This window comes from Stigmatopora argus, chromosome 15 (assembly GCF_051989625.1).
Source record: "Stigmatopora argus isolate UIUO_Sarg chromosome 15, RoL_Sarg_1.0, whole genome shotgun sequence".
Lineage (NCBI taxonomy): Eukaryota > Metazoa > Chordata > Actinopteri > Syngnathiformes > Syngnathidae > Stigmatopora > Stigmatopora argus.
This window is the reverse complement of record NC_135401.1, coordinates 15,891,281-15,903,573: the sequence shown is the minus strand read 5'-3', so window position 1 is coordinate 15,903,573 and position 12,293 is coordinate 15,891,281. Positions and strand designations below refer to the sequence as shown.

At 46.5% G+C, this 12,293-nt stretch overlaps 1 protein-coding gene across 4 annotated transcripts in view; it reads left to right on the top strand.

Annotated features, from left to right (window-relative positions):
• syne3 (spectrin repeat containing, nuclear envelope family member 3) overlaps positions 1–12,293 on the top strand; it is a 49,211-nt gene that overhangs the window by 35,880 nt on the left and 1,038 nt on the right. For 3 of the 4 annotated variants that reach the window (XM_077620527.1, XM_077620524.1, XM_077620526.1), the window contains exon 8: positions 8,881–9,066. In XM_077620527.1, coding sequence (XP_077476653.1) covers positions 8,881–9,066 — 186 coding nt within the window. Of the gene's footprint in view, positions 1–8,880; positions 9,067–11,645; positions 11,810–12,293 lie in introns of all 4 variants that reach the window. The other variant, XR_013305103.1, reaches the window with a different exon arrangement.

Here is a 12,293-nt window from a genome sequence, read left to right as displayed (position 1 = left end):
GGATATTCAGCCCACCCAGCGTACCACGGAGGCGGCGAAGGGAAAGTAAGCAAAAGCGGGGATGCTGGCAGGCCTAGCTGCTAAGCTAAGGAAATAACCGCACAGAGCAACACTCCGAGTATCTTCTTGACCAATGCTAGATCCATCACCCACAAAATGGACGATTTGGAACTTCAGCCTGCTACCAACAGCTTTGTCAGGAACTGCAACTTTATTCTCATCACGTAAACGTGGCTACACCCGCAAGTCCCCAATGCCGCGGTATCGCTAGCTAGCCGCACACTACACCGGCAAGACCGAATAACAGAATCCGGAAAAAGCAGGGGGAAGGCCTTTGCGTGTACATACACAACGACTGGTGCTGCAACAGTAGGATCATTAACACTCACTGTTCCCCTGATTTAGAGCTCTTGGCAGTTTGGTTCAGGCCCTTCTATCTACCTAGGGAGCTAACGTTTGTCATTGTCATGGCTGTTTACATCCCACCGGATGCTAACGTTAGCACGGCACTTAGCCTCCTGCTAGCGACTAGTTTATCCAGTACGTTACGTGTCACACCAGAGGAGATTAAACTCTAGACCATGTTTATCTAACATCAAACATGCTTATAGAGCCACACCCCTCCCTCACCTTGCTGGATCCGACCATCTCTGCCTGTCCCTCACCCCCCCATACACCCCACTCTGGAGGCTAACAAGGCCACAAATAAAGATAATAAAAACATGGCGTGAGGAAGCCCTTTCTCAGCTGCAGGCCTGTTTTTCCCGCATCATTTGGGAACATTTTGAACACCACAACCTCCAGGACTACACGGACACTGTACTTTTCTACATAAAAAAACGGTACGGACACTGTCACTGTTGATAAACGTATCCAGGTTTTTCCTAACCAAAAACCCTGGATGACCAGTGAGACACAGGCACTCATCAAATGCTGTAACACCGCCTTCAGGTCAGGGGACAAGTTACAATACAGTGCTGTCAGAGCAGACCTGAAGACAGGCATTAAAAAGGCCAAGGCAGCATATACAAGGAGAATAGAGGAGCACTTCACAGAAAATAATCCAAAGAAGATGTGGCAGGGAATATGACACATTACCAATTACAATGACCAAAATGTCTGATAACACAGATGCCTCACTAGAAGAGGAACTGAACCGTTTCTTCACCAGCTTTGAGACTGACAAATCGGATTTGGTCTCAACACATCCACCACCACCCTCCAGCAGTACACTGAAGCTTCAGGAACACGAAGTGAGACAGGTACTGTGGACTGTGAACACCAGGAAGGCTGCTGGCCTTGACGGAGTACCTGGGAAGCCGACTGGGGTTTTCACAAAGATTTTCAATTGTTCCCTGCAACAATGTCTGAAAATGGTCAAGAAGGAGCTGAAGAGAGGGATAAGGAAGGGAAAGACCATCTACAGGAGGAAGCTGGAGAACCAACTCCAGAGAGGCAACACCAAAGAGGTCTGGAGGAGCTTGAGGACCATTTCGGGCCATAGAGGGAAAAGTGAGAGAGACCCGGAGTCCGGCGGCAGGGAGAGGGCCAATGAACTGAATCAGTTCTTTAACAGATTCAGTCCTGCCCCCACTCCCCTGACCCCCCAGACCAGAAGCAATGCTCCCCCTCGTTCTCCTCCTCTTCCGCCCCCTCTTCCACCGGTCTCTGCATTACTGTCGATCAGGTGATAAAACAGCTAAAGAAGATCGAGGCAAGGAAGGCTACCGGTCCAGACGGCCTCCGCTCCAGAATACTGAGAGAGTGTGCGGATCAGCTTGGTAAAGTGATTCTGCATATTTTCAACCTCAGCCTCAGTCTGCAGAAGGTCCCCACCTTGTGGAAAACTTCCTGTGTGGTCCCAGTTCCTAAGACTGCGTACCCCAGGGAGCCAAACCACTTCAGGCCGGTAGCATTAACCTCTCACCTGATCAAGACATTGGAGAGAATCATCCTCAATCACCTCAGCCCCCTGATGAATGCAGAGCTGGACCCTCTGCAGTTCGCCTATCGTCCAGGCATTGGTGTGGAAGATGCTACCACCTACCTGATGCACAGGTCTCTTTCACACCTGGAGAACACGGGAAGCACGCTGAGAATGATGTTTTTTGACCTCTCCAGTACGTTCAACACCATTCAGCCGGTCCTACTGCGAGGGAAACTGGAAGAGGCTGGAGTAAGGAACCACCTAGCCGCATGGATCATCGACTTCCTCACTGACAGACCACAATATGTGAGACTCCAGGACTGTACGTCTGATGTGGTAGCTTGCAGCACGGGGGCCCCACAAGGCACAGTGCTCTCTCCACTCCTCTTCTCCCTCTACACATCGGACTTCAAACATAATACAGACACCTGCCACCTCCAGAAGTTCTCTGACGACACCGCTATTGTTGGACGAGTGACGGACGGGAACGACCTGGAGAACAGGGGAGTCATCACAGCCTTTGTTGACTGGTGTAGGTAAAACCACCTCTACATCAACACCAGTAAGACAAAGGAAATGGTCATGGATTTTCGGAGAAATCCTCAACAGACCACTCAGGTGAACATCCAGGGTACAGACATTGAAATCGTGGAGAATTTTAAGTACCTGGGTGTTCACTTCAACAACAAACTAGATTGGTCCACAAACATAGATGCCCTGTACAAAAGGGGCCAGAGCCGCCTCTACCTACTGAAGAGTCTACGGTCCTTTGGAGTGTGCAGGACACTGCTGAGGACTTTTTACGACACTGTGGTGGCATCTACAGTGTTTTATGCAGTGCTCTGTTGGGGATGCGGGAGCAAGAGGGACAGGAACAGGCTGAATAAGCTGGTCAGGAGGGCCAGCTCTGTTCTGGGCTCTGTGGAGGAACTGGGAGAGCGGAGAATGCTGACCAGGATGATGTCCATCATGGACAGCACCTCCCACCCCCTGCATGAGTCTGTGGAGTCCCTCTGAAGCTCCTTTAGCAATAGACTGCAGCACCCTCATTGCAGGAAGGAGCGCTTCCGCAGATCCTTCCTCCCATCAGCTGTCAGGCTCTTTAACAAAAAATGGCAGTGTTAAGACCTACCGTATGCATGCATGTACATTTATGTGTATGTATGTATATATGTGCTAAGCAACACGCTTATTTATTTATATATTTATTCATGTATTTATTTATTAACTTATTACCTATCTATTTATGTCTAAAATGCCTTTCCTATTCCTGCATCCTCACCCTCTTGCTACTGTGACAACGAAATTTCCAGAATACGGGATGAATAAAGTTATCCAATCCAATCCATCATCACATCTTGCCTGAAATCTGCCAACATTATCCCTGTACCTAAAAAGCCAACCATTGACAGCCTGAATGATTTTAGGCCTGTTGCACTTCCGCCTGTGATCATGAAGTGCTTTGAAAAGTTGGTCGCCCGCCACATCAGGGATACAATCCCTCCCTCACTTGACCCTCACCAGTTTGCTTATAGAGCAAACGGGTCCACTGAGGACGCCATCGCCGTAGCTCTACACACAGCACTGAGCCACCTGAAGCACCATGGGAACTATGTGAGGATGCTTTTCATTGACTATAGCTCAGCCTTCAACACTATAATACCTGACATTCTGGCTGACAAACTCCACCACCTCCCACCTTTGACTATCAGCTTCCATCTGCTGCTGGATTAAGAATTTATTAACCAACCGTCCACAAACTGTTAGACTTGGTCCCCACCTCTCTTCCTCCATTACACTGAGCACTGGCTCCCCTCAAGGCTGTGTACTGAGTCCCCTTCTATACTCCCTGTACACATACGACTATACGACCCACCAGTCTAACACCATCATCAAATTTGCCGATGACACCACTGTGGTCGGACTCATCTCGGGGGGACGAGTCTGCTTACAGAGATGAGGTCAACAAACTGTCTTTGTGGTGTTTGGTGAACAATCTCACACTAAACCACGAAAACTAAATAAATAATCCTGTCTTTCGCAAACGCAGCACAGATCTGGCCCCACTCCTCATAAATGGAGTATGCGTAGAGAGGGTCCAGTCCTTCAAATTCCTGGGGGTCCATGTCATGGACAAGCTCTCCTGGTCTACCAACACCACGGCACAGCGGAGAAGTTAATCGGCTGCTCTCTGCCCTCACTGGATGACTTTGCTAGCCCTCGCTACCTCAGCAGAGGGATTATTGTTAGGGACCCATACCACCCTGCTCACAACCTGTTCCAGCTTCTGCCCTCTGGCAGACACTACAGGTCTCACAAAGCACGGACAAATAGACTTGGACAGTTTTTTCCCACAGCCATCAGGACTCTGAACTTGCGTTAGCACGACACACAATCCCTTCTGTGTAATAACAATGTGCAATATCCTGGATTGTGCGATATTTTAGAATTTACCTTCCCAGGATGTGACTTTTCATATTTTTACATTACTTATTTATGGGTTTTTTTTCACTGGGAAAACGCACTTTGTGGAGTAGCACCACCAATTTCATTATACGCAGCTGTGTATGATGACAATAAAGGCTTTTTGATTTGATTTTTTTTTATAAACAAATTTAAATGAACTTTGATTACGATACACACTAAAAAATAAACATAATCTAACCTTACACTAAAATTAATTTTAATTTTGTTTTAAATTTTATACCTTTCTTGGCTCTATTTGCCCCGCCTCCACCCTGACTTTCAGCTGCAGCTAAAAGTAACCTATCGAGGGTTGTTTGCTTTTGTCTTCCCTTCAAAATATTCCGAAAGTGATGCACACAAATGTTCTCACTATAGGATAACGCACGACCACTTGCCAACAAGAAGTAGTATGTACTCCTCTCGTATTATCAAGGAAGCTCCTCCATTCTGCACTGACTTACGGGGGGGGACCAGAAAAAAATGCAACGCCAAGTGCTCGTAGAGACATTACACAAGGGAGTTGCGACGGGAAAGACAGTGCACATGATGTTCTTATGAGCAGGCTCTTGCGTCCGCTCTATGCCCGTATATCAAAATTTGTCTCGTATCTCAAGATAAATATTTGCTCGAGATTTTACTCGTATCTCAAATTGCTCGTATGTCGAGGTATTACTGTACACAGTGAAAATAGTTCCTTTCCACTTGATTTAAATAATAAAAATCAACTTATTGGAGCTCTTCGTAAGATTAAGAGAGTTATTTTTATTGTATAAATATTGCTGCTGTTGTTGCCTTGACACTATTAAGACAATTGCCAAATTTAATGGCTCTGTCGACGTTGTCATCAGTTTCATTCTGAGTGTGCTGACGTCCTATCGTCATGCCAGCTTCACGGCCGTCCGAATCTTACGGCGTAAATTCATCATAATGATGGTTCATCATTCAGAGGCGGGGTGTCTTAGTCCACATAAAATTTGCAGTTCCACACCTCAGAAGATGTGAACAGCAGCGCGTGCACGCTGGTGGCCAAGCGAAAGCGGCAGCGATTCGTGGAGAACGGTCGCTGCAACGTGCAGCACGGCAACCTGGGCAGAGAGACCAGCCGCTACATCTCGGACCTCTTCACCATGCTTTTGGACCTCGCAGCAATTTTAAAAATTGATTCCCAGCATACAGATCGCCAAAATATGCATGGATCTAGAGAAGGGAAGTGTGTTCACTTCCCGTGTCTCTCTCTTAACCACGTGCTGGATGGACTCATTAACATTAACAAGGTTCCTACCAGATGAATTATGTACAAAAGAATGCCTCTGTCTAGACCAGGGATGGGCAAACTATTCCACAAAGGGCCGCAGTGGGTGCAGGTTTTCATTCCAACCCATAAAGATGACACCTTTTAACCAATCTGCTGTCCTACGAGTGCAATCAGTGGATTGCAGTCAGGTGCTTCTTGTTTTCTGCAGAAATCTCATTGGTTAAAGTGTCTTTGCTGGATCGGTTGCAACAAAAGCCTGCACCCACAGCGGCCCTCGAGGACCGGTTTGCCCACCCCTGGTCTAGACTCATTTATTCCGCAATGGCGGGCAACACCTTTAGCATATGAAGGAACGTCAATATTTAGGAGGCATTATCAAGGGCGACTCAAAAAAAGTTTCTCCACAGGTGATGTGCACAATGCAAAATTCACATGCAATAAAACAGGAAATGGACAATGCATCTAGGCACTTTATATGATATTTGGAACACCCATTCTGCTTCTATTGTATATGATTTCTTCGGCAATGAGAGAAGAACTGACTTCCACCATTTTTCATGTCTTCCGCTTGCAAATTTCACTGTTGATTTTGCCATTTTTACAAAAACTTTTAAAAAAAATCTGCAATGTACTGAAGCCGCAAACTGTTGAAGGATTACGGTACTGTGTGCCCTCAGGAATACAGTAATACCTCGACATACGAGAGCCCTGTCATTGAATTTGAGATACGAGTAAAATTCCGAGCAAATATTTACCTTGAGATACGAGACAAATTTTGAGATATGAGGATTCGACATAGCCAGGTGGCCAGGCCGCGGGAGATGCTTATTATTTCAGCGCAATGTCTTTCTCGCCGCTTCCCCCTCATGCAAATATCTATACGAGCACTGGGCAGAGCGTTGCATTTTTTTCAGTTTTTTTTGCGTTAGTTAGTTAGAATTAAGGGAAACAATGGATCCAAAGCAGGTCGGTGCAATGAAGGCTAGTGCGAGGAAAAGGCGTATGATGACAATCGATATTTAGCACGAAATAATCGAAAAACATGAGTAGTGTACGCGTGACTGAGCTGGCTCATCAAGACCTATAAAGAAGCAGGAAGCTCGCTCCTAAAGCCGCGGTGGAATGCATTAACCTCTTTGCCTCGGTTATTGCGCAAGAAGGTTTAAATTTAGTGTAATGTAAGATTAAACCTTTTTTCAAGTATGTGTATAGGAATTGGATCGTCCTGTTACATCTATGGTAAGACGTGGCGAGGTAACGAGGAATTAGGACCAATCACAGGGAAGCAGGCGAGGACGAGGGAAGTACTGCTCATAACAAAACTTTAATAAATTAGGCAGGATCTTAGAAAATAAAGACTTAGAAATGAAATTACAAAATCAAACCTGACTAGGGAAAACACGGGGAATCGAGGAATGAGGTAAGGAAAATAAAGCAGACGATCCGACAAATGACATAACGAGAGAGAAACGACAGCTGAGCACAATGGGCAATCACTCAGACAGGACATCAGGGGGAAAAAGCATAAAACCAAGCAGCCCTAACGCGAGTCTCAGTCCCAGAGACTCTCTGCCGCCGACCCCCTCGCCCAGGGGGCCCGGAGAGTCGCCGCCGCCAACCCCCTCGTCCAGGGGGCCCGGAGAGTCGCCACCGCCAACTCCCTCGTCCAGGGGGCCCAGATAATCACCGCCACTTTTGGGCCGGCAGGAATTTGGCGGGAAAGCGGGCACTGGAACCTTGGTCTGTGACTTCGGCTCGGGAATGACTGGCGGGCCAGCCGGCACGGGGATCCTGGTTCGTGGCTACGGCACGATTATGACCGGCTGGCCACCCGGCACAGATAAACTGGTGCGTGGCTTCAGCACGGGTGTGACTGGCGGGCCAGCCGGCATGGGAATCTTGTGCGTGGCTTTGGCACGGGGATGCGGGGAGATTGGACGGGCGAGGTCGTGCGAGGCGCTTGGACGGGCGAGGTCGAGAGAGGAGCTTGGACGGGCGACGAGCTCGGACGGGCGAGGTCGGGCGAGGAGCTTGGACGGGCGAGGAGCTTGGACGGGCGAGGTCGAGCGATGAGCTTGGACGGGCAAGGTCGAGCGAGGAGCTTTGACGGGCGATGTCGAGTGAGGAGCTTGGATGGGCGGGGTCGAGCGAGGAGCTTTGACGGGCGAGGTCGAGCAAGGAGCTTGGACGGGCGGGGTCGAGCGAGGAGCTTGGATAGGCGAGGTCGAGCGAGGAGATTGGACGGACAACAGCGAGCAGGGGGCTTGGACGGACAGAGGCGAGCGGGGAGCTACTTAGGGAGCTCGAGCGTCCAGCCACTCCTCCCTCTTCTCTCGTCGCAGCGCTCAATGCCTCCTCCGGGAGGACGACGTGACACGACCGTCGCTCACCTCCGCGACACGGGAACAGTCTCACCGTAAAACAAGGCGATTTCCCGGGCGTGAGCGGCCGGTGTTCGAAAGTCCTCCCTGCAAGTACTAAATGTGCTCGTATCTAAACACACTACGCAAGAAACGGTTCCTACGTTGAGCGCTCCACGTTTGAAAGGACACCAAAAAGAATCAACGTGACAACAACTCAGATGTAACGTTGATTCTTTTTGGGGTCTTTCCAAACGTGGAGCGCTCATTGTAGGAACTGTTTCGTGCGTAGTGTGTTAAGAGATGAGCACATTTAGTACTTTCACACACCCAAATGTTAATGTGTTTGTGTTGTCGAGCGAGTTTTTGCTGTTTTATTTTCTTTAATAAAGAATATGTGAATTTCCTTTGTCTTCTTTAATAGTGGTTAAGGTTAGGCGAACTGTCTGGCGACGAAGTTTCCGGCGACGAATTGTCCGTGTCCGGTCGACGAACTGTCCGGCGACGAAGCGTCCGTTTGACGAAGCGTCCGGGGACGAAGCGTCCATCGACGAAAAGTCTGGGTGATTAGATCAGTTCAGGAGGATCTAGGCATGGAAGATGATCTTTAAAACCTCCAGACTACTGAGGGACTGCGGTAACCTCAGTCTCAGTCTGCAGAAGGTCCTCGCCTTGTGGACTTCCTGTGTGTGGCTCCAGTTTTTGTCTTGCTACTGCAACCAAGAAATTTCCCGAATACGAAATGAAATAAAGTTCTAACCTAACTTAAATGCAGTTGAAATTTCTTTTATTTTCAAGATTGCAATTTAAAAAAGATATAAACAAACACTGCTACAGCATCCCTATATTTGTTCAACTGTTTTCGTACATAGGTTCTGCAGTCAAGGGTAACTTGGGGTCAGGAGCAGTTCCAACTTTTGCTTCAGGAAAATGGAATTCATGAGAGTTGTTCAGCTCAAGAAACAAATACAAGTCTGGAGGAAATGCGTTACCGCTGGATGCTCTACAAGTCCAAGTTAAAAGCTGCAGGTGATCTTGGGACCTTATTAAGTTCAAAGGTGAGTTGGCTACCCCTTGAAATTTGTCAATCCAGGCTAATTGCCTTTTTTTCCCCGTACCATTATATTTATTCACCACAATATTTTTAGTAAAATATCTTTGGTTTATCACACAAGAATTTTATGCACTTCTCTTGTTGCCATATAATCATCTAAATAAATGTTTGCGTATGGCCGGCCCGGTGTACGAGTGGTTAGTGCATCAGCCTCATAGTTCTGGGGTCGAGGTTTCGATCTCAGATCAGTCCTCACACTTTGGAGTTTGCATGTTCTCCCCGTGCTTGCGTGGGTTTTCTCCATCTTCCTCCCCATCCCAGTTTTGAGAATGACACAAATGTTACATTTTCACAAAGTCTGTTCCTTCAGGGCTTTTAGGTGTTTGCCAGATGTTTCTCTAGTATGATGACATACAATTAGAAGCATTTCACAAATATAAAAAGCCTTTATTGAGAATTACATCCAATAGGTCAATATTTGTAGTGTTGGCACTTGTTCTTCAAAAGACCTCTGCAATTCTCCCTGGCATGCCGTCGATCAACTTTTGAACCAAATCTGACTGATGGCCGTCCATTCTTGCATAATCAATGCTTGGAGTTTGTCAGAATTTGTGGGTTTCTGATTGTCCGCCCACCTCTTAAGGATTGACCACAAGTTTCCAATGGGATTAAGGTCTGGAGAGTTTCTTGGCGAAGGACCCAAAATCTTAATGTTTTGTTCCCTAAGCCATTTTGTTATGACCTTTGCTTTATGGGAAGTTGCTCCATCATTCTGAAAAAGGCATTCTTCATCACCACAATGCGCAATATGTGTATGTATAGTGGGGCAAATAAGTATTTAGTCAACCACCAATTGTGCAAGTTATCCTACTTGAAAAGATAAGAGAGGCCTGTATTTCTCAACATGAGTAAACTGCAACCATGAGAGACAGAATGTGGAAAAAAAACCTGAAAATCACATTGTTTCATTTTTAAAGAATTTATTTGCAAATCAGGGTGGAAAATAAGTATTTGGTCAATACCAAAAGTTAATCTCAATACTTTGTTATGTACCCTTTGTTGGCAATAACGGAGGCCAAACGTTTTCTGTAACTCTTCAGAAGCTTTTCACACACTGTTGCTGGTATTTTGGCCCATTCCTCCATGCAGATCTCCTCTAGAACAATGATGTTCTGGGGCTGTCGTTGGGCAACACGGACTTTCAACTACCTCCACAGATTTTCTATGGGGTTGAGATCTGGAGACTGGCTAGGCCCCTCCAGGACCTTGAAATGCTTCTTACGAAGCCACTCCATTGTTGCCCTGGCTGTGTGTTTGGGATCATTGTCATGCTGAAAGACCCAGCCACGTCTCATCTTCAATGTCCTTGCTGATGGAAGGAGATTTTCACTCAAAATCTCTCGATACATGGCCTCATTCATTCTTTCCTTTACACAGATTTGTCGTCCTGGTCCCTTTGCAGAAAAACAGCCCCAAAGCATGATGTTTCCACCCCCATGCTTCACAGTGGGTATGGTGTTCTTCGGATGCAATTCAGTATTCTTTCTCCTCCAAACATGGGAATCTGTGATTCTACCAAAAAGTTATATTTTGATTTCATCTAACCATAACACATTCTCCCAGTCCTCTTCTGGATCATCCAAATGCTCTCTAGCGAACTGCAGACGGGCCTGGATGTGTACTGGCTTCAACAGGGGGACACGTCTTCCAGTGCAGGATTTGAGTCCCTGGCGGCGCATTGTGTTACTGATAGTAGCCTTTGTTACTGTGGTCCCAGCTCTCTGTAGGTAATTGACTAGGTCCCCCCGTGTGGTTCTGGAATTTTTGCTCACCGTTCTTGTTGTCATTTGGATGCCATTGGGTGAGATCTTGCATGGAGCCCCAGATCGAGGGAGATTATCAGTGGTCTTGTATGTCTTCCATTTTCTAATAATTGCTCCCACAGTTGATTTCTTTACACCAAGCGTTTTACCTATTGCCGATTCAGTCTTCCTGGTGCAGGTCGACATATTTGTCTCTGGTGTCCTTCGACAGCTCTTTGGTCTTGGCCATAGTGGAGTTTGGAGTGTGAGAGACTGATGTTGTGGACAGGTGTCTTTTATACCGATAATGAGTTAAAGCAGATGCTATTAATACAGGTAACGAGTGGAGACCTCGTTAGAAGAAGTTAGACCTCTTTGACAGCCAGAAATCTTGCTTGTTTGCAGGTGACCAAATACTTATTTTCCACCCTAATTTGGAAAGAAATTCTTTAAAAATCAAACAATGTGATTTTCTGTTTTTTACCTACATTCTGTGTCTCATGGTTGAGGTTTGTTTACCCATTTAGACAATTACAGGCCTTTCTAATCTTTTCAAGTAGGAGAACTTGGAAAATTGGTCGTTGACTAAATACTTATTTGCTTCAATGTAGGTATGTATGTATGTGTATATATGTATGTATGTATATACAGTGACACCTCGATACTCCGCGCTTCGGTTATCGCTGCTTCACTACATCGCAGATTTTTTTCTGCAGATTTTTTTTTAATTTTTCAAAAAAAAAATCATTCATTCATCTTCCATACCGTCCATCCTCGAAAGGGCTGCGGGTGTTGCTGGAGCCTAAACCAGCTGTCTTCAGGCGAAAGGCAGACTACACCCTAGACTGGTCACCAGTCAGGCGTAGGGCACAAATGACCATCGGCACTCCCAATCATACCGCCGCCTGCGGGAATCGAGCCCGCGTCTGCCCGCAACCAAGTCAGGCGAGTGAACCTCTACATCACGAGGTGGCTTATTTTTAATTTTTTTAAGTTCATAAAACTGAAGCTGAAACTCGCAAGCGGAAGCAACTCCGTCTTCCGCTTGCTACTAGGACTCTGCACTGAAGATTGTTTTTTATTTTTTTAAAGTTCATAAAAATGTGAAAATCTACGCTGAAACTCATAACCAGAAGCCACTCTTGCTATTAGGACTCAGCACTGAAGAATTAAACTCAGTTTTTATTTTATTTTTTAATAGGGGTGTCCCTATTTCGCGGATGTTCACTTTTCACTACATCTATACATATGACTATTTCTGAGAATGTGTGTGCGCATGTGTATCTGGTCCGTTAGGTCTGGGTGAAATGGAGAGAAGACCGTAAGTCCGATTTGAATGCGGTTTTCACCAAAAGGTGGCAAATTTACACCTCCCACATTCCAAAAACATGCATGGTAGGCTGATTGGACACTCTAAATTGCGCCTAGG